At 36.0% G+C, this 24,011-nt stretch overlaps 1 protein-coding gene across 1 annotated transcript in view; it reads right to left on the bottom strand.

Annotated features, from left to right (window-relative positions):
- Nucleotides 1-14,467: 14,467 nt before the first annotated feature.
- Nucleotides 14,468-24,011, bottom strand: part of cyp33 (peptidylprolyl isomerase cyclophilin-33) — a 35,877-nt gene continuing 26,333 nt past the window's right edge. The window contains exons 6-7 of the mRNA XM_081746139.1: nt 23,609-23,675; nt 14,468-17,511 (exon numbers count right to left, since the gene is read on the bottom strand). Of these exons, the coding sequence (XP_081602265.1) occupies nt 17,443-17,511; nt 23,609-23,675 (136 nt within the window). The 3' untranslated portion in view covers nt 14,468-17,442. The remainder of the gene's footprint in view (nt 17,512-23,608; nt 23,676-24,011) is intronic.

The following is a 24,011-nucleotide window of genomic DNA, read 5'->3' as shown; positions in this document are numbered from 1 at the left end:
TCGTGCGCATTCGTTAACACTTGGGAAGGATTATCTTTCTACTCAAAGCATTGTTTTTATAATGGTTGCATATTTATGGTAATTGCTGTCCACATAAATTACAGTCCTTTCAGTTGAATTAATTATTATTATTATTATTATTGAAATTGCAATATCTAGTTTAACGTTGGACGATTATGCACCTACGCTAAGGGAGAATGATGATGAATGAAATGGTGAAATGAAGAAAGTGGGAGGAAAACGGAAAATCTCAAGAAAACACATACCCATGCACACGGTATTTGTCCACCTCAAATTTCACTTGGCACGAAGTGGAATCGAGCCACGGACCCCCTGCACCAAAGGTCCCTGCAATGCTTTATTATTCTTATTCTTCTTCTTCTTATTATTATTATTATTATTATTATTATTATTATTATTATTATTATTATTATTATTATTATTATTAATAATAATAATAAAAAAAAAATATAATAATAATAATAATTGAAGCGAGCTTAACGAGTTTCAACCGTACGACTCAACCAACGTTTGGGTGCCTGTTCATTCGTCTGCTCCTCTCATAAAAGACATTTCATTTTAATGAAACTAGTAAGTGCCTTCTTTTAGCTCTGCGAAGTAACTATTGCTTGGAATATGAATCTGCAAAACATAAGAGGTAAAATTAACCAAATGGTGCAAGTTTCCACTTATATATACAAAACAATTTTGCAATATCAACTACGTGAATCCTGTCCCATAAAGAAGCCGAAACCCCTACACCGAAGAGCCCTCCGAGATTTGATCATTGTCCACACGGATTGAAATTGTCATTTGAAGCCAAGACTTTAATATGAAGCCAATAATTTCTTTAAAATAGACGGAAAATTCGGAAGTTATAAGCATTTTCATATTTTTGCCTTTTCCCATAAGGGAGCCGTAGCTCCCTATACTGAAGACTTCCCCCCGGAGATTTGAACATTGTCCACTCGGACTGAATTTGTCATTTGGAACCAACACTTTAATACGAAGCAAAATATTTCTTTAAAATAGACGAAAAATTCGAAAGTTATAAACATGTTAATAATTTTGCTTTTTCTCATAAGGGGGCCGTATTAGCCTACACTGAAGAGCCCCACGAGATTTGATCATTGACCACTTGGACTGAAATTCTCATTTGAAACCAAAACTTTAATATGAAGCCAAAAATTAAACTTTTACATCAATTTAAACTGACTGGGTTCCGGTTCCCCCCACTATTGTTTAATTTAGTTAAGTGGTAATTTGTGACAGCTTCACATCATCAAAAGAATGTTTCACTTCCCCTCCCCTCCCCCAGGAGTTCGTGCTGGATCCACCACTGGAATCAATAGACACTCTTCCTATTCTTTTTGTCACCCTTGATTGTGTAGGGGCTCCCTCGTACAAATAAAGAAGCGGTAATATTACAATCAAGGGGCGCTATATATTAGGTATTTTTTTAGTTACCTACCCCTAACCGCACAGGGCCATCTTTCGTAGAATAAAAAATATTACGTGATATTCCAATCATGAAAGGGGAGAGGATGCTGTAAATTTATTTCTTATTCATTTTGTCTGTCCTGCTTATCAAAGATTACTTTCTGTTGGAAGGGTACTGAAATGAGAGGTGCAAAATAAAAAGTCGTACCCCCTCCTATATAGTTGCTCAAATAAGTACTAAAGAAAGCATTTTAAACTAAGATATTTAAGATTTAAACTAGGAAACTAAGATATCCTTACATTATGTAAGGATGGCATATTCAGGATTATTATTATTATTATTATTATTATTATTATTATTATTATTATTATTATTATTATTATTATTATTATTATTATTTGAATGTTTTTGGAGCACCGAAATTTTGTGAGACGAACAATGATATGTAGAGGTTTAAGATGGGTGGTCATAGAGGAGGAAAAACCAGGATTTTTCTCTGTCTGACTCTCTAACGTAAAGATTATGAGCTGAAGGTAAGAAGCATCATCATTCTACAATAGGTTGCTTTTACGTAGAATATCAATTATTTGAGTTCTCCTCCTTCGGTCTACTTACCTTATGTAGTAAATTCAAAACAATTTCAATTCAATACAAATACATTGTAAAACTTTTCCGTAATTAAACATCTAGAGAAAATTAAACATTTAATAGGGAAATCTGTTATCAAAATATCCAAACACGTAGATAGAAGACTATCTAGTGAGAAATATTGTGAAACTTTATAAAATTCTCCAAATTAGAATTAACATTTACTGGGAAACATTCGTTATGCGCCAGCGAGCATATGGTGAGCAGTGAGCACAGGGGAAATAACTACGAAACTGTTTGCAAACAAAATTAGGGACGCTAATGCAAGTACGACAACGGCATTTTTTCTTTTTTTGGTATCGTCATGAGTTTTACACATACGTTACAATTTGATTCTTACCCACATAAAAAAATAAATAAAATAACCGTAGTATAGTGATAAAAATGGCAACGGCACTTCCAAGGGATCGAACCCGCTACCTTCAGCATACAGACTCGTTGCTTTAACTAACTGAGCTATTTGTTTTTTACGTGAACTGAGCCTGTTCCGGTAAAGACGATATTTCATTACGATCGTCCTACCAATTCGTCCTTTTCCATAGATAATTTCCACTATTTGCTCTATCTTTATGTTAATACTTAGCATATATTCATATATTTGGAGTTTGCAGATAATGCATATAATAAGATATACTAGAAATATTCATTAAAAGTTTAGTTTGTAGATTTAATCCACATTTCTCTCAATGACATAGATGTCGCTGCTTCGTGTTGAAAAGCAGAATTCCCTCGTGTTCTTGAAAATTTCCCACTTTAGCAGAGTTGGTAATTCTCGAGATTTCTGTCGATTTAATGTTTTTTGCTTCTAATTTCTTTATTTTAAGCTAATATCTAACACAAATATTAAAAACGGGTTTGTTATTAACCTGTCCTGCTGGGGAAACCTTCCGAAATTTCGAACATATAAAGAAAACGGAGATATTTTCAAAAAACTTCAAAATAAAGAGACGCGTCATTTATTTTGCTCATGGTAGTACCTATGTCTTATGATAGGGAATAGACCCCTATACATAACCATATAACCATATAAGGTAATAGAACCTCATCCAAGAGGATAAATTGGGCCAAAAGACCAAACACGTGGTACAACGTATTGCTTACGTTTATAGTTTTGGCAATTTTGTACCCCTAGAAGGGAATGAGGTGGACCGCCCAAATTTATCACGATACATATTAGGGTCCTGTGCTATAATACCCAATTTTTAAATTGGTCAATTTCCAAAATTTAAGGGGTGGGCCAAGGTACCCCTCCCAAATTTTTAAAGGAGTGCACAAATATACCCATATCTTATGAAAGGTAATGGACCCCTGTATACGCCCATATAACTATATAAGGTAATAACACCTCATCCAAGGGGATAAATTAGGTCAAAAAACCCCGAAATTTGAATTTTTGGCAATTTTTTACCCCTAAAAGGGAACGACATAGACACCCAATACTGATAGAGGTACATACTATGGTCCTAGGCTACCATACCAAATTTTTAGATTTGGCAATTTCCAAGATTTAAGGGGGGTGTTCCTATGTACCCCTGCCAAAATTTAGGGGGTGGGCCATCCAAAAATTTAAAGGGGTGCACAAATGTACCTATGTCTTATGAAAGGAATGGACCCCTATACATGACCATATAATCATATAAGGTAATAGGACCTCATCCAAGGAGATAAATTAGGTCGAAAACCAAACACGTGGTACAACGTATTGCTTACGTTTATATTTTGGCAATTTTGTACCCCTAGAAGGGAATGAGGTGGACCACCCAAATTTATCATGATACATATTAGGGTCCTGTACTATAATACCCAATGTTGAAATTGGTCAATTTCCAAAATTTAAGGGGTGGGCCATGGTACCCCTCCCAAATTTTTCAAGGGGTGCATTAATATACCCATGTCTTATGAAAGGTAATGAACCCCTGTATACGCCCATATAACTATATAGGGTAATAATACCTCATCAAAGGGGATAAATTAGGTCAAAAACCCTCGAAATTTGAATTTTTGGCAATTTTTTACCCATGAAAGGGAACGACATAGACACCCAATACTAATAGAGGTACATACTATGGTCCTAGGCTACCATACCAAATTTTTAGATTTGGCAATTTCCAAAATTTAAGGGGGGTGGTCCTATGTACCCCTGCCAAAATTTAGGGGGTGGGCCAAGGTACCCCTGCCAAAATTTAGAGGGGGTGGTCCTAGGTACCCCTAGGTCATTGACCCCTGGCCAAGGTCATTGACCTTTGACCTATGACGTCACAAAAAATTTTGCATACTCAGTTGCATATACGCGGACCCCTACTACTCACGGTTTGATCATAATGCTGGTTAGTTGTCCGACTGTCACACAGACATAGAAGGCAGGAATATTTAATATAACCACTTTGCAACCCAAGAAGAAAATCAATAATTTTGAAATCCCCACACACGTCCCATTGATGTTCCTCATATTTAGTTTTCTCCAACATCAGCTTCACACTTGAATAACTCTATTTAAACAATTTACAATTCTGCTATGTATCTTTAGAATCTATATTCTCTGTTTCCTACTCCGAACAATTATCTTTAATAACAAATGCGATACCACTAGCGACTATCGAAATAAAAGCACGCAAATTGCTATGCATAAATCAGTATAGGAGAAAAATAAAACATGCTTATATCACTGAAAATATTGACACTACATAAAAATAAGTGCCAGATTTGTGTTCAGGGGGTCAAAATACATAAAAATTCATCAAGAAATAATAATAAGCAAAATTTTGTATACCAGTGTAATAAATGAAATAAAGTGGGGATGTTGGCTTGATAGTCAAGTTAAAATAGTAAACAATCAAAATATTTTCAAACAAATTTAGTACAACTTATAAAATGTAACTTAAAATTAGTTTGGGAATAATTTACTTGACTGTCAAAAATTGTCACTTTATTTGTATTTATTATCTATTAACTTATGTGAAGCATGGGCGCCAGAGTGGCGGAGTCAAGGGAGAGCCTAGGGGCCAGGCCCCCTTGCTCAAATTCTTGGCCCCCTTAGTTGCTCCCTTACACAGACTGATACTGCTATATGTCGTTGTAGTTTCACTTGTGGCCACTATCAACTCACCGTTTGTCGACATATAGCAGTGGGGCGTTTACACTTGGTCGATTTAGTCGCACGACTAAATCGATTTAGTCGCATGACTAAATCGACTCGCTGCATTTGCCACTAAATCGAAGCAACTAGGCCGAATCAGATCGATGGATGTGTTCAATTATTTCAACCACAGAAAATAGAACGTCTTTCAATTCAGTTGCCAGTCGATTAGTCGCCTTCGATCAACAAGCTATTAAGTTGAAGTCCCGTTTACACGTTTCGATTAAGTTGAAAGTGACGTCAATTCAACTGAATCGAACGCAAATCGACTAAGTGTAAACGCCCCATAAGGGATCAACTAAGGGGCCAAGAATTTAAGCAAGGGTGCCTGGCCCTCCCTTGGTTTCGCCTGTGGGGCACCCATGCTTCACATAAGTTAATAGATAATAAATAAAAATGAAGTGACAATTTTTGACAGTCAAGTAAATTATTCCCAAACTAATTTTAAGTTACATTTTATAAGTTGTACTAAATTTGTTTGAAAATATTTTGATTGCTTACTATTTTAACTTGAATATCAAGCCAACATCCCCACTTTATTTCCTTTATTATTTATTCCAGTTGATAGCACAGACGAGAATTTGAATGGCACAATCCAGTACGAACGATTGAGACGTGCGTTGAGATTCGCAAAATTTACATCGATTTATATGAAATGAGACTCATACTTTTGCTTGAATTACATCCATTCCACCTAACCTGGGAGGCACAGTAGCTCAGTGGTAGAGTGCTTACGTAGGCCTAAGGTGCATGGGGTTCGTAGTCCGATCCCTGGCCAAGTAAGCTTACGGTGGACAACATCGTGTCCGTGGGTTTTCTCGGGGTACTCCCGTTTCCTCTCACATTTCATTCCACCAATTCTTCTATCATCATTCACTACCTAAAACATCGTCTCTCTTAGAATAAAGAAAATAAACATGGGACGTTAAATTGAAAGATTTAATTTTTTCCACCTAACTTGGGAGCACTAGCGGATCCAGAAGGATCGTTTGGGGGGGGCGGTTCGCTCCCTGGAAGATGAGCGTAGCCTCAAGGTGACCAGAATTTTACTTTGAAAAAATCGGACGCATATGAATGCGGGACTTGAGGGGGGGGGTATCTAAACCTGATTTAGCTAAATCTGATTCCCTGATTCCATTTTGAGACCCGAATTTGTAAGTTTTTTTTTCTTTCTTAATGAAAGTATTCTGAAGATTTAAATTAAATACGCACTTTCATTTTGGAGACATGGCGGCGTCATGATTTACTAGTCAACGCAATATATCAGATGCGCTGTCTTGCACAATACTTGCACAAAAGAAAATACTGTATTGACTATGGTATTCATTTTAGCGGAAAAATGTACAATTTGCTCTAATTGTTTATATTTTGAATAACAATTGCGGAACAGCAGTTGAAAAAAAAAACCGACAGATTCGGTGTACGCAAAAATCAATATCAAATGTATAAAGAATAATGTATGCATAAAGAATAATACAAAATGTTAACAAATAACAAAATACATTATGATATTTCTGTATACGTTTCTTGGTAGCTTAAAAAATACATTAAAGTTTAAAATTAATAATTAATGTTTAATAGTATATGGTACACAGTGTTCAAATGGGCCAAAATATAGGGGAGCAATCTTTACATATTGCTTTCATTTCTGTTTATATCAGATATAATTCAGCAAATCGAAAATTGAAAAAGAAGAAATATAATATTCAAACTGAACTCCAAGGATGTTTAGTGGCTCCGTGATTATTCCTCGTAGTATCTAGTGATTGTCCGAACTTGAATTTCGTGGCTTTCCCCTGAAATAAGGATGTTATGGTTTTTGCCTTAAAAGAACTATGGCCCGCGCTTTCAAGGGCACAGATCAAGTACAGGAGAATGAAATGGATACACTTTCTAATACATAATACTAATCATAGCTGCATTTAAGCATTGTACTGTACTACTAACAGGAATCCAGAGCGACGATTTGAAGTTAACCTACAGCATTAACATACAAAGAAATGAATTGTGAAGATAAATCCTACATAAATATAATATATTGCGGTACTCCTTAACCATATAAATCATTACGAAGGTAAACGCACAATTTATTCAGTAAAATACTGCAAATAATGTAATAATAAAAATATCAATACTAAACTTTCTCTTGCGCAAACTCAACAGAAATTTTGTCGGATCTAGCACGAAATGTGTATAAATTTTACACAAATTAAAATTATATAGAATTACAATATAAGCTATTATAATGTATAACTAGTTAAACGAGCTTTGACGGAATAGTTTTACTTTTACACTCTTTTCTATGTTGTTGTTATTGTTGTCTTGTTTTTTTTTCTTTCTTTTGTTAGCATGTCCCTGTGTAAAATGGCAAAGTTATGCTGTATCTGGGAAATTGTTCAATAAATAAATAAATAAAATAAATAAAAAAAACTCTGAAAGATTAGCAAAGTCTACAACAAAATGAACGAAAGAAGATCAGAAATGTAAAACCAAAGTGGTTTTCGTTCATTACAGCACACACTATATTTCCTAAAACATACCGATTGGCGATATTATTTGACAATATCACCTATTTTTTTAAAATGCAAATTAAAATTTAATTTTGAAAAAAAAAATTATCACCTTTAAACAAAATTACCAATAGAGATAATGTACGTATAACTTGTTTTTCTTTCATCTCAGATATAATATGGACCCCGTTTGGTCTAAAGGCTAACACGCTTGCCTTTCGTGCGCGTGATCCCGGATTCGATTCCCGGTGGGGATACAGTTGAACGAAAAAGTGGTTCGGATTCCACTATAATCAGTAGGTCCACGTTTCCTTTAGCCGTTCTGGCACACACGTGGGATGTTACACAAACAAATATCATATGTATAATATATAACTGTTTATTAAAAATATAATATAGCCTATATACCGGTACACATCTTTTACGATTGTGGTTGTGCTCTTTTGTTTCAGTTAAAGATTTTAACAAAGCAATTTCAGAAAATTTTTCGAGTTCGTTTGCGATTCAGATACATCCAAGGAGTTCAACTTATACTCAGGCTCATGATTTTTGTTGAGTACCCACGAGTTGAAAATAATTACGACCAAACACCACGACGGGCGAAAACCAAACAACAGCCTTAGTCACCTTGCAGTCCACCTCTGGGAAAGTTACAGCACAAACTCAAATCTACGCCCTATCTTATTCCTGGCAAATCTGCCGATGACACGAGCGTAATCTACGTTTGTCTTGGTGCGTATATAGTATTGCCAGGTCGCTAAGTCGATCTGCACCCATCCAGAACCGTAGCCATGTCTTCAACCTCTTTAGTGTTGAAATGATCTTTCGGTTGATGCTTTGTATAGGGTATTTTGTACGAATACACCCCCTCTTTTGCAGCGATATAATTAAATATGTAAAGAAAGAAAAGCATTATACGAGACTAGGAATACGGGGTTGGAAATTGGCTCTATTAGGTAATTTCTTAAATGTAGTTGTTAGAAACATAATATAATTATAGCTATGCTTACAACAATAAAATTATATTATACTAGCTTTCACCTAGGTAGGGCTTCGCCCCCAGACTCCCAATTTGCTCTGCATACGGCCTCACACAGTATAGTAAATGCTCCTACGTTTTACCGTGGCACAATTTTCGCGTTCTTCCTTCTACGTATCTCTTTCATATAGCATTGCATTAAGCTAAATCTCTGTCTCGAAATTCAAACACCTCGTAAGGCATTTTAGTGAACCACCCTCACCTCTTTTCCTTCTCTTCTACGTTAAGTGGCAAAAAACGCTCAAATATGTTTAATTATTTTAAATGAAAAATTAAACTACCAACTTTCATGCCTTTAACCGTAAGGGATCCCAAGATATGAGCATCCTATAATAATAATAATAATAATAATAATAATAATAATAATAATAATAATAATAATAATAATAATAATAATAATAATAATAATATCAATTATAATAATATTATTATTAATAATAATAATAACCGTCCCTTTTCTTTCCTTCTAGGTAAAATATCAAAAACGCTGAAATACATATTGTATTATTTCGAATGAGAAGTCCATACACCAAATTTCATGTTTCTAACCTTCGAAGATTCTTAGATATTGATAACTAATTTTTATAATTGCAAACCACGCCCCCTTTTCTTCCCCTGCCTTTTTTCCACATTTTACTAAAGTATCAAAAAACGCTGAAACGCGTGTCAAATTATTTAAAATGAGAAATCCATGGCCACCCCTTCCCTTCGAATTTCCAATAAATCCTTCCTTAGTGATACCCTACGCCAGAAATCTTATCTACAGTCCGAATTCCAAATTTCTAGCTTGAGCGGTTTGGCCTGTGCGATCAGTTACTCACTCAGGACTTCTTTATATAACAGCTTGTGTTATTTCCCAAGAAGAGATGAAATGCCATTAAAAGTCACAATAAATCCCTGGTCCCTTCCTAATGTTTCCGTGTTTGAACCCCAAAAGTCACGGCTCTCTTCGTTGATCTAGTAGCTAGCGAACGTATCTTTGATGCATGAGGTTCTGTGATTTGATTCTCGGTGAATGAACATAGAACTCACTATGGTGGTTCAGATCCAACTTTAAACTCTAGTTCTCATTCTGTAAAGCATCGCTTTCAACAAACGAAGTAAATACATATCAATCAATCAACCAACCGAAAAGTCTCAGATTCAGAGTGCTTTTAGGTAAGATTCTACATTTCTCTTTATTCAAGGTACAGGTACTTGAAGTTTCGGGATACGAATTCCATTTCCATATCCTTTTTCTAGGACACAATTTTAAAATATATCTTTTTAGTTCAAAGAGTGAGGCGTCTTACCCTCCTTCCTACAGCTGCAGGTCCAACGAATGAATCATATTCTCACTCCTTTGGGGCTTATAGTGACCGCCTCAAGGAACTAGGGACATAAGTATTCCCACTTCAAATTTGTCTGTATTAAGTACTACTAAGTACCACACATTTTGATTACTTTGCTAGGCGTGTCACACAGATTGAATCGGTCGGGAAAAGACCATATTTGTATTTTTCAACGATAAATGCTGGAAGTAAAATCCAGACTTTTGGGGGGGGGCGGTCGCCCCCTCCGCCCCCCCCTTGGATCCGCCAGTGCTTGGGAGCAGCCGGAAATTTTATTTCGCCTCACTTTCGATGAAATCAGTAAAATGTAAACATTGCTCTTCCTCTTACCATGATCAATCTCCATTTGCAAAGATTAATAAATAATACATTCAAAGACGATAAAGAAGTAACTAGAACTTACATTTTTAAAATACTGATTAAGTTTAGATTGAGAATTCCCTTTATTATACACATAAAATCGGAAGTTTTAGAGTAAAATATATTATTTCGAAAAGGAAGAGTAAAGTCATTTATCCAAGCAGCAAATCTGTAATTCTATGTTCGTAAGTTTAATGTTACCAGTATCAAATCATTACAAGGGTTATAGTTGAGTTCAAATGAGTGAATACGACATCAAGGGTTTGTTTCACTATTCTTACTTATGCATTATTCTTATTTGTTATGTTTCTTGCACTATAACCTCCATCAATGACGTGAACCCTCCATACGGACGTACTCACGCGTGGACCCCCTCTTCTATCCTCTTGTACTAACACTGTTAAATAGCATTCCCGATGTTAGTAGAAATCCATGTTAAGTGTGAATGTCCGATGCGAAGTTGAGTTAGAATTCATTTCTCTTGTCGAGATCTTGAGCTAGTGATCCAGACACCAAGTTCAGCTTTGAGTGCATATAATTTATTATTGACAATATGGTCCCATTCCAGCTGCAAGCGCTGAAGGAACTAAACAGTGAATGGCGAACGCAAAGGGTATGGGAAGACGGAGCTTTCTTCCTTCATTGACAACAACTTTTGTAGCATAATCTGCTTCTTCATTGTTAGTTATGCCAATACGGCTTGAGACCCAGTAGAGTAGTACTTAACATCCGAATCAGTGTGAAATCACAGTTTTAAATCTTTTTCTCCGTGCAGCTTTTATATATATATATATATATATAAAGGAAACCATCTTTTAGTATGAACTTTGCAAGACATCTAGGGAAGGATTTTAAATTCGTGCAACCCACTGGATTTTTTTTTTTTTTTTTTGAAGGAAACCATCTTTTAGTGTGAACTTTGCAAGACATCTAGGGAAGGAGTTTAAATTATTTCCAGGATTTTCATTCGCGCTGAAACTGTATAGCCAATTTACGTTCAGAGTTTGTTGTTTTCTTTCTCTTCATAAATTCATTCTTTGGGAAACAAATGGTTATCATGATAGGAGGATATACAGTAAAAATATAGTATAAGAAGTTTCAGCTACTCTTTCCGCTGAACTGTGGCGCCGCCACTCAAGGAAGTTGGAGACCACGAACTACTAAAAGCAAGAACGAATCAAATCATTCAGAGCACACGAGTCGGATAGAATTAGCCAATGATACACTTAGCTACTGCCAGTAGCAGACGATGCAGTTAGTAACTCTAGCCGGTGTCGCGAGTCACTCTTGTTGCATTGTGGGAGCGATTTGAATTTCCATTAGGAATATAGGGAGTAGTGCATCAGGATAATCAGTCAGCCACAAGTCAGGAGCGATGTGCTACAGCATTGTCTTGCTATAGGTATAAGTCAGCTGGAGGATCTAGAAGCAAAGAAATTAACATGATCTGCCAGCATATTCCTGTAACGTTCGACGGTGATGAGCGCTGTCACATGTTCCATTACCATTACCTCATGAAGTTGAAGACGCACTCGTACGTGACCATTGGCTTGTACATGTCCGGCTTTGGCTTGTACCAAGTAGTACCTCGACTCATCTGCCTAGGTGAACATTTTCCACAATTCGCGTCCAACAGCAGTGTTCCTTTGCCCATGTCAGTAATAATGTCTTATGGTAAGTAATGAGCATTTTTACCTTTGTGGGGCGCTTGCTTCTGTAATCCATGACAAGATGGGATAGTTGCTTACACGCTGTTATCTAGCATTGAATTGACGATTGATTGTAGCACGGTGACCCGCTTTTAGCATTCAAGCTAGCCGACGGTGGTCTCTGTCATCAACGCGTCCACATACTCACGATACACTTTTGACACGGTTGTCCTTGGCAAGCCCATGCCTGCACGACATCAAAGATGGAATGGCTCATATATCTGGACTCGGCAACCTGACCGCAATCAAATGCGTTGAGATCTCGTGTCTTACCCATCCTGTAGTCAACTGTTACTTACGCATCCGTACGAGGTCTGACGTCCATGCTGTTACATGCCACGCCCTCCTATTACATTCGCCGTTTCCAAGCACAGCATCATTTCCCCGAAATGGCAGCTATCACTAATTTAATTGTTCACGAGTGAATATCTGTATTTTTTTTCTTTATTTAATGTAGGGTCTCCGTTTGTGGCTCTTGGTTTAGCAGCACCATTTGCAGTATTGCACCATATGGCCCATAGGCCATGGTAAATTTGGAAAATTTCTGTGGTGTCTTTTCCCTTCATGCTCTAAGAACTTTTTGTTTTCATAATGGTTAATCCACCCTTGCGTGTAGGTGGGAATAAAAAGCACATCCAACATAATCAGCATCTTCGAGACCATCTGAAATAAAGACAGTGTCTTGAAAACTGGTGGTAGAAAAAAATCCTTCTTTTCACCGTCATCGTTCTGGGTGACTAACAAGGCGGGCAGGCGAGGCAACGAACCACTGATTCCTTGCACATTGGGCCTGGAGTTATCGCTCTGTGCCGCATTTTCCATTAGGCCGACTAGGCTCGTGCCTAGAGCGCAAAATTTAAAAATTAAGTATTTTTTTTATTATTTTTCATGTGAAAAAGTTAAAAAATCAAGAGCAAATGGATTTTTTTACTTTGATAGAAGCGCCGTACATTTCAAATCTATGTAGTAATAAATATAATAGCATAAGAAATCTAAAAATAATTTAGAACATATTTCTCATTCGTTATTTTTTGTTACGTATTTGTAGCTGTAGCATCTAGTGAGTGCTATTTAACTGCAATGAATTGCTAATTCACTAATTAAGCGTAATTTGCAATTTATTTTTAAACTAGGGATGAAAGGGTGGAGAAACACGTAATTATTGGAGGTGCCGACAGCAAAAGTGCCTAGGTGCGCCGAGCTTCTAAATGCCGCACTGGGAATCAAGGTAATTTCTATCGACTGATGGGTACTTTTAGGGAGACAATCGTCCCACTGTCTCATGGTAGATGCTTCTTTGGAGGTCAAACATGCTGCATTCCTTGCTGTCCCTCTCAGGCTATTACTGCATTTGGTACGACTAGGCGCCAGTAACCTTCGCTCCGCCGTCGCAAGACCCCCCCATGACAACTTAATTCAGATCCAAGAACTATAGCCAGGTTAAAAAAAATAAAATGAAATAAAAATAAATAAAAAATAAATTTTAAAAAATCCAGCCCATAAACCAAATCACAGTTCATGTATCTCTGCCAGGCGCCTTAGTCAAATTTTCACAGATGGCTAGTTTTGTCCGAAATTACACAACAGAGATGAAGACGGCGGTTTGCAATCTTTCAGCAAAACAGAAGATAACCATTCTTCTACTGTTGATATAAGGAACGTATGTGAGAAGTCAGGTTTCTCCCGGAACATCTTTTACATTATCTGTAAGCATAATCCGAATTATGAATCCTTTGCAAAAATTAATACTAGCTGGACAGTATTGTTCTTGTGTTTTTAAAAATAGTTTTTCATTTTTATAATATGGTGCATTCATTTTGTTAAACCACTCGTGAACACTCATTCCGTTCAGTTCTTCAATAACTAAATAAAAAATAATTTGTATGTGTTCTAAAATTCCTTGTAGAAAGTTACAAACTGGTTCGTTAACTAACTGTTGACTTCAATGGTATAAATAAGAAAGAAAGAGAGAGAAAAAAAAACTAATGCTATTTGATCTGCCACATTGCATGATTTCTTCCAGCTAAAAGACGATGAAAAATATACACAAATATGAGGGATGCATTCTTGATTCACTATGAACGGATGAAAATAATTTTGTTTTTACGCTAACATTGTAGAATTTTCAATATCACTTACGTTCTAATTCCAATTGTTTAACTCTATCACGACTCGTGTCTCTAACATAATGCGATGGTTTTGAAAATATTACTTCACGAAAGTTTACAAAATCAAGCTGAATTTTTGGCGTAAATTCTGGAGAGTTCGTCACATGACAAATGAACTGTCTGTGTTATTATTTGTAAAAATTAATTTATTTCACATACAGTACAAATATCCTGTATTCAATTCAAATGAACACACTGTATTTTACATTACACACTTCCAGAAAGTGAAACATGATCAACCAATAAAACTTCCATTCTGAATACAAAACAATTGTAGTTCAACTACTTCTGTACATAACAACATAACAGTATTTCGTTGTTATTTGATAAAAACACATTTCCGTCACAATATAGAATTTAAAGTATAATTATTGAATTCACTCTTAGTTTCTCATTTAACTCAAAAAAGCACTTAAAAATTTCAATCTTTCTTCATTAAGTTCTTTATATTATTTCATGTATTGAATGCAGGTTTGCATATCAAATACTCTAACCATTTTTTTAACATTAGTTTTTAACCACAGAAAGAACGGTTTTTAGTGTGTTTCTACGTTCGATGATCACAATGAATATGTTGTGATGAAACTGCTGAAGATGAGCGAATATACTTAAAACAACCGAAATTATATTTTCTTACATTTAATAAAAATTACAAACGTTTGAAAAAAAAAAAAAAATATGTGAGACTTATAGGCGAATACAACCATAACCCTGTATTTGATTATTTTTAGTTAGCCATAGTTAACTCTGGGTCACAACTCAAGTCCTTACTGTGACCAACTTACATTTTGAAACTAGAGTTAGTACTCAAAACGACCGGTGGGAGCACGAAAATTTTCTCGTTCTACCCTCAGTCAATATGACAAAGATCATCCCAGTTTGCATAAAATGGGTACTAGGGAAACTTAGGGGGTAAAGATGGCTCGAAGCGTGGCGCTGACTAATAACCTTGCACATATTATAGCAAGGCACCCTTTACTTTAACAATAAGTACTCAGCACTCTGCAAGATGGAAAATAAGTTTTTAGAAGTACAGTACGATCACGCTTACTCTATAGATACTTTTCTATATACTGTGTTTAGACAGTAATAATTTCTACCATTGCTTATACGGTACGAACAATATAAGTATAAAGATACATTATTGTAATTACAGTACATGTTTTCCGCGTATGAATGTTCGTATGTTTTTATGTTCTGTTTAAAGATGTGTTCCGATATTTAAATTTTCACTTTTTGATCCTTTCCCTCGGCGTCACTAATTCTTGGAACTATGTAACGAAGTTGCTGACTTAAAAAAAAAAAAAAAAAAAAAAAACTAATCTAACCTATTCTTCCTCTTCAACGTTAAAATAAGTTGAAAAGATACTCACAGTGAAGAACTAAAGGCCGCCGAAGGAATCTTCGTTACTTGAACGAGGCATGTACGTCTTCTATTCTCCTATAGACATTTTATTTGTCTATCGCCTAGTGATAAAGCTGCACGAAGCGGAAATTAGTGTGAGAAAGTCTAGCACCATCAGATTTCTTTTCTATATAGAACTAGTAAGTTCTTTAGTTTTGTAGTTAAGTTTTCTTAACTTTTAACAATTATTTTCGGGTATGTTATACTTTTCTGTATCCTGTATCGTGCTACGACTTTCATTAGATTAATATGCAGTAAGATATTATGAGTTGTGAATAACACCCTTTATTTCGCGAAACTTAACATTTTCGGTAACTCGATACCCTCTTAGTCTACATGAAGTTGAGTTTGCGCGACTCTTCTGGATTTCAAATTTCTCTTAAGTATTTTTCTTTCGAAAAAAAAAAAAAAATCACGGGAATTCAACGCAGGAAGATTTCTGAGAGTGCCGAAATATTTCGGAATACTTACTTTCCTTCCTGCACAACGGTCAGTATTTATTCTCATTAGTTATAGCAGTCATTTCCAATTGAATGCTATGTGACGTCACTGGATTTTAGAATTTAGATTTCTCAGACATGGCATCTATGGCCATGTCAGCCTGTCACGTAAGAGGGATGATGTCCTTCGGCGATCACACTATCCAGGGAAAGGGAAGGAAGAAAGCAGCCCGGGACCTATATGTTAGGGACCACCCCGGCATTTGCCTGGTATGAATGAGGAAAACCCAGGAAGATCTCATTTAGTATGATTGGCCTGAAAAAGCTTCTTACACTTTTTCGAACGAGTGCCCCTACCGAGAATCGAACCCGGGACATGTGACGTCAGTCTGCCCCTCGCCTTCTCAGAGAGAAGGTAAGGAACTTGCACGTAATCTGATGTTGACAAAAGACAGCCATGAAGGTAAACAATAACAGGATAACGTAGTCTTTGGTTTTTGCAGATATATTACTCATGGGCTCCATGACTGCGTGACATTTGCTCGCCTATATTGATTTTTTTCTGCTTTTTCAGATTGTAACACAGCAGAACTACGTCACACATCGACCAATTGGAAATTACTGAATTATAAAATTTGACTGACACGCAAAATATGCTGGAATTCACATTTCTTAAAAGCATGACAAAAATCTACCCCACAGCTTAATGTCTACTTCCACAAAAAATGCATTGCTTTCTCGTAACTGAAACCCTCAGTTCATGTTGTTGTCCATTATTTTTGTATACACACATTTTTATTTATATACCAAAGTATAGTACTCTCTCCACACTTGCCCAACTCCAGGTCGTTCAGTAACCCAGTATGTAGGTTTTCTGATGGGTTCTTTGTGCATGAAGGGGGAAACACGTGACTAACAGGTCTCTGAGAATCGTATACCACACACACCAGTTTATATTATCTAAATGCGTTTTAGATAACCTTCCTTAATCTGGCAATTCGGCATAAACTTGTCTGATATCTGTCGGAATCAACACATAAATTAATCACAATATCGTTTAGTTTACCTGGTAATTGATATTTTCGCAAAAATAATACCAGTAACTGATACGATCCACAAAAGCTATTTACAGTTGAATACAATATATTACAAGGAGTAATGCAAGATTTTTGCGTGCATGTTGTATACTGAATTCAGTAGACTGAATCTTGTTTTTGTTTCCATACTTGACGCATTGAAGGTGTATCAACAGGTCTCAAACCATTTCACCACAAGCTGATATTGTTATCTTCTCCGTTGGCAACCCAGCTTTTGTTCCAAATTTCTGTAAAGTAAATAAATGAACAATATCTGTAATTAAATTCATAACACGCATTATATATGATCAACTTATCTAAAATTCTGTAAAGCCTGGTTCAGACAAGCACGTAGAAAGAGAGATGTTTCCAGAGTTCTGGGAATGGCTGTGTCACAAATATCAAACTGATAATTCCATGCACAAACAAGTGATACATTTGTTCGACGATATTAGACGCTGCTAAATAGTATCAGTCTCTGCAAATATAGGCGTGTTTGTAAGTGCTAAATTTTGACGATTTGGAAAACGCAATTCTTTCTTTAAGAGCTTTTACTTTCTTTCTGAGGCAAAAGTGGCCAGAAGTATAGCCTGTATAAGTAACAATATCAAAGGATTCAAGTATTATGTTTGGTGTAACTTCTGTGCTGTGTGACTTCAATTAAATAAGTATATATATATATATATATATATATATATATATATATATATATATATATATATATATATATATATATATATATATATATATATATATATATACATTATGTGTAGCATATCTCTGTTCCAGATGACAGAAAGTAATATGCACTTTAAGTGTACATAATGCTTGGGAACGTCTGTACACGTCATACAACCTATAAAAGGCGTTGCTGGCTGAGAATACACTCACATATTAGTTACAGCAATCAATATGGACAGACTATGCGACTTAATGAGGCGGAAAGAGCGATAGCATTGGTGCCCACACGTCTGAACATTCGATCCGTGAGATTTCCAACTTATTTCAGTTACCCCAGTCGACAGTGAGTGTTATTGTGAAGTAGAAACGACAGGGAGTTATGAAGTGCTGGCCCAGCCCACTAAAGTGAAAATATTAACAGATCGTAACAATTGATGCTTGAAACGTGTGGTGAAGTCAAACCGGAAAGCGTCAATAGAAATGGTGGCACGGAACTTTCGATCGGCTGTCAACAGTGCTGCAAGTGATCTACCATCCGCCGAGAGATCGCCACACTTGGTTTTCATGATCGAGCAGCTGTTTACAAGTCACATATCACAGCCCGCAATGCGGCCCATCGTTTACAGGGGTGCTAGGAATGCCACCCTTGGACTCTTAGAACAATGGAAATCCGTCCAATCGAGTGATGAATCGAGCTACCATATGTGGCAATCCAATGGACGTGTGTGGGTATGACGTATGCCCGGAGAACGCTGTTTACAGAACTGCACCCAGTGAAATTCCGCGGAGATGGTATCATGGTGTGGCCCTGCTTTTCGTGGTAAGGTCTTAGTCCTCTTCTTTTAGTGTGGGGAAACATGAATGCCGAAGTATACCAAATAATTATAGATAGTTCTGCGCTACCGACATTATGGGCACAATTCGATATTGGCAAATACCTGCTTCAGCACGATAATACTCGATGTCATACAGCAGGCATTATAAACATGTGATTCGGGAACACGGGTTTGGAAAAGCTTGATGGGCTAGCCCAAAGTCCAGATCTCAACCTCACTGAACACCTTTGGAACAAATTGGAGAGCCGCATGAGTCAGGCCATGCAGCCCAAAAAAACACCATATCGAAGACTCAGAATATGTAAAAACCTTAAATGGATTTTGAAGAACTCGATATTACAAACGTTTCTTCCTCTGACCTTGAAAAAAAAAAGTTTAAAGGGAAAAGGAAACAATTTATCGAGCCATATTTTGATTCTATAGTAAAGACACAAGTGTCAAAACATGAACGGGGGAAAAGCCAAAAATCTCAACAGGAAATAACAGCAATTTATTTTCCGTTATCATCGTACAGTTACTAACTGCACAAGCGTCTAAAGCTGCTGTTGAAATATTTTTTTTTATTCTAATTTGGTTTCGTTCAATCATCGGTAAGAAACCATTTGAAAACCGAAATGGCTGCTAAGTTTTATATATATACAGTAGTCGAAGTGAGACGGTATGCGGTGGTACGACATACATCTCTGGTTTTTCAGTGATCAAGACAATATTTAAATAACAGGTATGTTGAATCAAAATTATAATAAAACATACCGCGCCTCTGCTTTTTTCCCCACCTCGAACACTGTATATATATATATATACGAGGATCATTCAATAAGTAAAGAGACAAAGTCTATATTTTTAACACTAATTTTTTTTTTTTTTTTGTTTCAGGGGTGTTAGTTGGCAACCTTGGGATATGCTCTGATCTGCTGTTTCGTAATTTTATGTCAACATAACTTCAAAAATATCAATTCATCATGGCAAGTCCTCTCTAGAAGATTGCACCTTAGAAGAACAGCGCTCAGTCATTATGTTTTTAGTCGCAGAAAGTGTAAAACCAAGTGAAATTTTTTCTCGAATGTTGAGACAGTACGGTAACAGTTGTATGAACCGTGTGAATGTGTACAAGTGGGTTGATCGGTTTAAAAGTGGCCGAACAAGTGTAGGTGATGAACCCCGATGTGGACGTCCAGTGGAAGTTTCTGGTTCTTCGTTGGAATCGAGGATTGACGGACTTATTCGTGATAACAGAAGAATTACTGTTGAAATGATAGCTGAGGAAGTTCAAGTAAGTGTTGGAACTGTTCACAATGTCATGTTCACAAGGCGCCCTACGTGGAAAAAGATTTGCTAAGAATGAGGAAGTTAAGGCAGCGGTGCAAAGGTGGCTTCGGGGTAAATCGAAAGATTTCTTCGCCAAGGGAATTAGGAAGCTGCAAGAAAGATGGGACAAATGCATAACTGTAAAGGGGGATTATATTGAAAAATAGCCTTAGTTTTGAAAGATTGAAATAAATCTTTATTGAGCTATAGCAATTTGTCTCTTTACTTATTGAATGCCCCTCGTATATATATATACAAAATGCGAGTAGTAATGTAAAGGGACGAAGTAAAGTATTACGACTATAGTTTCTAGTAATACCAGTAACTGTCAGCGTTTCTTGATGTATTATAATAAGTTTAAATAAACGTACTTATGGATAGGAAATTTGAAATGAAATCTGTGTTGTTATACTCTTTTACACAATACACTTATTTGTGCAGTATTCTTTGTATATGAGGTATTGCTTTTTCACATTCTCCGTGCTTAAAATTACGATTAATTAACAGATTGGTATCGTTTCCAATTCACAATACAAAAAGCTTAGTAAACGTAATAAGGAGGACAAAGAGCAACAACAGCACTATATTTGTGCCTACTACTCTCTTATGTGGAAAAGCTTTATTTAGTATTCTAATATACATACTACATTTTAAAATAAGTTTTTAATGTTTGAAAAACTTATTTAAAAAATAGAAACACGTTTAAACTAAATAAACCATGGTTTTCATTATAAAAATCTAATTTTCTTACAAACCTGCTTGTAATAGTAATTCTTCTAAATACTTTTATTTAGCATTGACCCCCTCCAAAAAAAAAAAAAAAAAAACTTCAGAAGAGAATATCACTCAATTCAAGAGATACTACTCCGACTCCAGTGAAAAATCAGAAGTCTATGAGATCAAGTGCAGTATCTGGAGAGTTATATAGACAAGTTAAGAAAAAACTTAAAAAGTACGGTTCACGGAACATCTCAGAGACGCTAAAGCAGAATATCCGGTTTCAGCCTGTCGATAGATAGAAACAGGTGGAGAACAGCGACCCCGAAAATCCGATCCCAGCTAACTGGGTAAAAGGTTTAAAAGAAGAAGAAGAAGAAGGCTTGTCGAGACATTTAAGAAAAAACACAAAACAATATCGTTGATAAGAATGAAATAGAAAGACTTCCTTTTGAAAATTTCTTTATTTTGTTAAAGAATCCAAAGCTTAACATAGATAAGGATTGGTTAAACAAGGAATGGGAGACAGTAATTAAAAAGCACGACGTTGGCATCAAACAAAAATATCAACATACGCTAGCAATCTTCTCTACGTGAATAAAAGAATGCATAAACAGAGCCCGCCATTCCACAATATGCTGCAACACTATTCAACGTGTGACTAACAGCTAAAATAAGGTGTTCCTCGCGCTGCTCTATCCAGGTAAGTCCCTTTGCATTTTATTTTCCCCGATAAAAACATTCCCTTCTGTTTTTATACTACGTGAACAAGGCTCTAGGAGAGAGCTAAAAGCCAAGAAGTTTTTCTTCAGGAATCACAATTCCAATTATTTTACTTGTAATTGTTAAAATTCCTGAGTATGTTAGCATATTGTACGCAAAATTTCATCTTTTATTTACAAATGGAGAAATAGTACTACTTAGTTATTTAACAATCACCAGACACAGCTCAGAGGCCATTTTTTATATTGGATATCTAACAACAACAACAATAACAATGGAAAGGATTTGTGAAGCTATCGGCCAGGGCCTGTTTAGTAGGTACCATCCTGGCATTTTCCTGGTAGGACTAAGGAAAAACCTGGAAAAGCCCAGTCAGGATGGTTGGCAGCGAGAATCGAACCCTCAAACTCCCGAGTGCGAAGAAAACGCTCTACTTGAGTTACTATTTTCTTTGTTTTTATTTACAACTTTTATACGTTTAACTCTTTTAGAATTTTAACTTTAGATACCATAGTGTATTATTGTCTTTGACCGCTTATTTGGGATCTATACCAGGTATTTAAGCCGTTTTTTTATTGGTCAAGTCAATGAAGAACCAAAGAACACCCCAGATGCGTTTTGAAAGCGGTTGGTCAACTTGGCGGCTCCAAGTGGGGGCGGAGAGGAGTGACTCTTTTCCTTAAGGCAAACTTCAAAAATTTTTCACGCCTTTAGTTTTCAAGATATCAGATTGAAACTTTGCATACGAATTTGTGTGCACTTTTGTTTTAAGATCCCTACCTGAAACCAGGGCCGGACCCGAGGGGCGCAAGTGTTCCGAGGGGTGATTTTTTCAGAAAATTTTCCGGTTTAGATGTATGATACGGAAGTGTGAGTGATACCGTTGGAAAGGGGTCGTTATACTGAAGAAAATGGCGTTTGAACCATGACCCTAGGACAAATAGTAAGACGCAGTGTTTCTTTATATATATAGCCTAAATTCAGACTTTCAACAATTTTTTCCAACCTTGTGTTTAATCGGCAAAGACATGTATGTGGCAAATTTCTTGTCAAAAGAGCAGTAAATAAGCACAATAAAACGAAAATAAAACTCTCTTGTTCATTTAGCAACATTTTGTTTTACTCATTCTAATTTTCGTATTTATAATTCTTTTCCTACGAAATTTACCACAAATATACATTTCCTGTTTATACACATAGTATCAGAATTAAAAGTACCCTGCAAAATCATTATCAAATTATATTCTTACAAGAAGACAGTTATAAATATGCGACAATCATTTTGGACATGAGTGTACATAACAACGTATTTTTTTTAAAATCAGATCCCTACGTGAACCCTGGTTCGGGCCAGAGGAACAAAGTGTTCCAGGAGGATTTTTATTTAAAAAATTTCCAGGTTTTTCCCGAATTTTCCGGTTTAGGTGTATGATACGGACATGTGAGCGGTTCCGTTGGAAAGGGCACGTTATACTGAAGAAAATGGCGTTTGAACCATGAACCATGACTTTAGGTTAAACAGTATATATATAAATGGGTCACCTTCAGACTTTCAACAATTTCTCCCGACCTTAGTTTTCAAGAATCAATATTGAAATTTTGCACCGTATCATGTACATAACTTTTTTTTTTTTTTAAATTCAGATCCCTAAGTCAACCTAGGCCCGGGCCAGAAGATCAAATAAATTTCGATTTTTTTTTTCTTTTTTGAAAAATCTCCCGCTTTTATCCGATTTTCCCGTTTCTGGTGAATAATACGGACAAGCGAGTTGCACCGTTGGAAAGTATGCTCTAGCCTGAAAAGAAACGAGGTGTGAACCATGATCCTACGATAAATAGTAAGGAAGCAGTACTGTTTGAGTGAAAGTCTAATATTTATCTCAAAAAGTGGAAATCCTAACAGAGTTAAAAGGATTTTCTGCCTTATTTATTTTATAAAAGCTATAAGGATATTAAATGTAAGAAAGTATGGTAAACTCTGTGAAAAAGGTTTAACAAGAAGTACCAAAGTTTGGGAGTTGCAAGTTTCTATAAACTCTGACAGGCGAAAATCAAATGACAATTCGTTCACAAAACTTACCTCCATTTTCTTTACAACATCCATTCCGCTGATGATATGACCAAATACCACGTGTTTTCCGTCTAGCCTATTGAAAAAAAAGAGAAAGAAAGAAATCATATTAGCACATTGAAATACATGAATTATCACTGGTATTTTGTAGTACACGTGTGTCATGAATCCAAAAAGTTAATTAACTATAGAAATTACAGATTAAAGTGAATTTTAATTAAAAAAATTGGGTCAAAAAGGATGCGTAAATAGGATTACCAGTATATCCTTTCTACATATACTTACAAACCTGTTTTTTTTTTAAAATAATAAGTGTAAGAGGATGGTTCCGTAATTTGTATATATTTATTAATTGTTATGCTTGCTCAGAGGTTACCAATTCTGACTACATTTTTTTAGGAAGCACATAATG

Source organism: Thermobia domestica, chromosome 18 (genome assembly GCF_964235325.1).
Source record: "Thermobia domestica chromosome 18, izTheDome1.hap1.1, whole genome shotgun sequence".
Taxonomy (NCBI): domain Eukaryota; kingdom Metazoa; phylum Arthropoda; class Insecta; order Zygentoma; family Lepismatidae; genus Thermobia; species Thermobia domestica.
The sequence above is the reverse complement of the archived record's forward strand: the minus strand, read 5'-3'. Positions and strand labels throughout refer to the sequence as shown.